The sequence below is a fragment of the Sinocyclocheilus grahami genome, unplaced genomic scaffold (assembly GCF_001515645.1).
Source record: "Sinocyclocheilus grahami isolate Dianchi unplaced genomic scaffold, SAMN03320097.WGS_v1.1 scaffold4428.1, whole genome shotgun sequence".
In the NCBI taxonomy this organism is placed as follows: Eukaryota; Metazoa; Chordata; class Actinopteri; order Cypriniformes; family Cyprinidae; genus Sinocyclocheilus; species Sinocyclocheilus grahami.
Window position 1 is genome coordinate 3798 of NW_015509365.1, and position 2019 is coordinate 5816.

General features: G+C 36.1%; 1 protein-coding gene across 1 annotated transcript in view; it reads left to right on the forward strand.

Annotated features, from left to right (window-relative positions):
- The window catches only part of LOC107576830 (sodium/glucose cotransporter 1-like), a gene marked incomplete at its 5' end in the record, with an annotated part of 3338 nt that extends 1383 nt beyond the window's left edge, over nucleotides 1-1955 (forward strand). Inside the window, 3 exons of the mRNA XM_016262958.1 lie at nucleotides 954-1089; nucleotides 1496-1603; nucleotides 1699-1955. Coding sequence (XP_016118444.1) covers nucleotides 954-1089; nucleotides 1496-1603; nucleotides 1699-1901 — 447 coding nt within the window. The remainder of the gene's footprint in view (nucleotides 1-953; nucleotides 1090-1495; nucleotides 1604-1698) is intronic.
- Between the last annotated feature and the right edge of the window lie 64 nt (nucleotides 1956-2019).

The window sequence follows — 2019 nt, forward strand, 5'->3', positions numbered from 1 at the left end:
GGGGGGGGGATCAATATTTAAACTTGAAATGATGCATGGAGACATAAACATGTTTATTTATGTCACATACATTGTAATGGGATGTTCTTTCTGTGACTAGAAACAAAATGAGAAGACTTTAATGTTTAATGAAGGTTTTTATTTATTTATTTATTATGTGATATCATTTCTATTTAATCTGCAGGTGTTTGTTTTGACGAACAATAGCCTATTACTCTGGCGCAATAGCGGAAAAAACAGCCATAAAAGTTTATTATAGTTCATAGTTTACTGTATAGTTCATATAGTTCACTGTTTTATTTGCATCTGTTTTTATTTCTCTACACAGCGGGCATTCTAAATCATTTAAACCCAGGTTGCCAGATGTGTTTTAGATGGTGAATCATGATACCTAAAATGTTCTATGTATAATATAACATGTATAGGTATAAATACAATTTTCAACTAGATGACAAGCAGAAATAATCAAAAGAAATGTTTAAAAACGGGATGCATTGAATTTATTGATAAAGATGAAGACTGTTACATTGTTTCATAAGATTTCTCTTATTCAAATAAATGCTGAACTTTCTGTAAATCAAAGAAATCTGACAAAAATCTTGGTTTCCACAAAAATACAATACAAGCACAACTGTTTTCGACATTAATAATAATAAAAAAATGTTTCTTGAGCAGCAAATCGTCATATTATAATGATTTCTAAAGGATCATGTGACACTGAAGACTGGGATAATAACTACTAAAAATTCTGCTCTGACCACAGAAATACATTACATTTACAAATATATTGCAATAGAAAACAGATTTTTTTTAAATTGTAATATTTGTTTTTACTGTATTTTTGATCAAATTAGTGCAGGCTTGGTGAGCAAAATGTCTTTCAAATAAGTGGACTAATTAACTGTGAGCACTGAAATGTTCCTCAGGGTTATTCACACAAACTCTTCATTTAGATGATTGTGCAGCGCTGTCTGTCTGCCAAGAACCTGTCTCATGTGAAAGCGGGCTGCATCCTGTGTGGTTACCTCAAACTTCTGCCCATGTTCCTCATGTTTTTCCCTGGCATGATCAGCAGAGTGCTGTGCACAGGTGAGAAACACTGACACCAACAGAGTTTTGCTCATTAGCATAAAGTCTGGTCCACTTGTTTCTCACAGAATATCAACTTATTTTAACAAACATCCGCCTATTTAGACAGGCAGAGTGTCTGATTTACACTTAAGCAAGTATACACATAATACCAAAATAACACTGGTTACTTATGACATTTCAGGGAGAGTAAATCTGCAATTTATAATTCCATAACAATTACAGAGCCAAATAATACCATTTAAAATGCGAAAATGGCATGTGGACTGAGTGATAAGAAATTCAGAAAATCCAAAAGTAATGCAGCAATTTTTGTGACATTTTTTGAATGCGAAATGCATCAGAAGGTCAGTGAACAGTGAAAGACTATTAGTCAACTATTTGTGTGTGTGTATGTGTGTGTCAGATGAGATTGCATGTGTGGATCCAAAAGAGTGTGACTACTACTGTGGAACCAGTGTGGGCTGCAGTAATATTGCTTATCCAAAACTAGTGGTGGATCTGATGCCAAATGGTAAAGAATAATCTTTTTTCTGTTTCTGTCTTTTACATCTCTAATAGACTGATCTGTTTGGTGATATGGCTCTAAACTGCTGTGTGTTTACAAAAGTCTCAGAGGGTTGATGTTGTCCGTCATGCTGGCCTCTCTGATGAGTTCACTCACTTCCATCTTTAACAGCGCCAGCACACTCTGCACTATGGACATTTACACCAAGATTCGCCCCAAAGCCAAGGAAAAGGAACTCATGATTGCGGGGAGGTGTGTTCGTGTCTGTTTGTTTGTGTTGGGTATTGATTTTCTGATCTTGTGAGCAGAAACTGAGGTGAATAGGCTCTGAGAGGCTTGTGTTCATGCGTGCAGGGTGTTCATGCTGTTTCTGATCAGCGTGAGTATCGCGTGGATCCCCATCGTTCAGTCGGCTCAGAGCG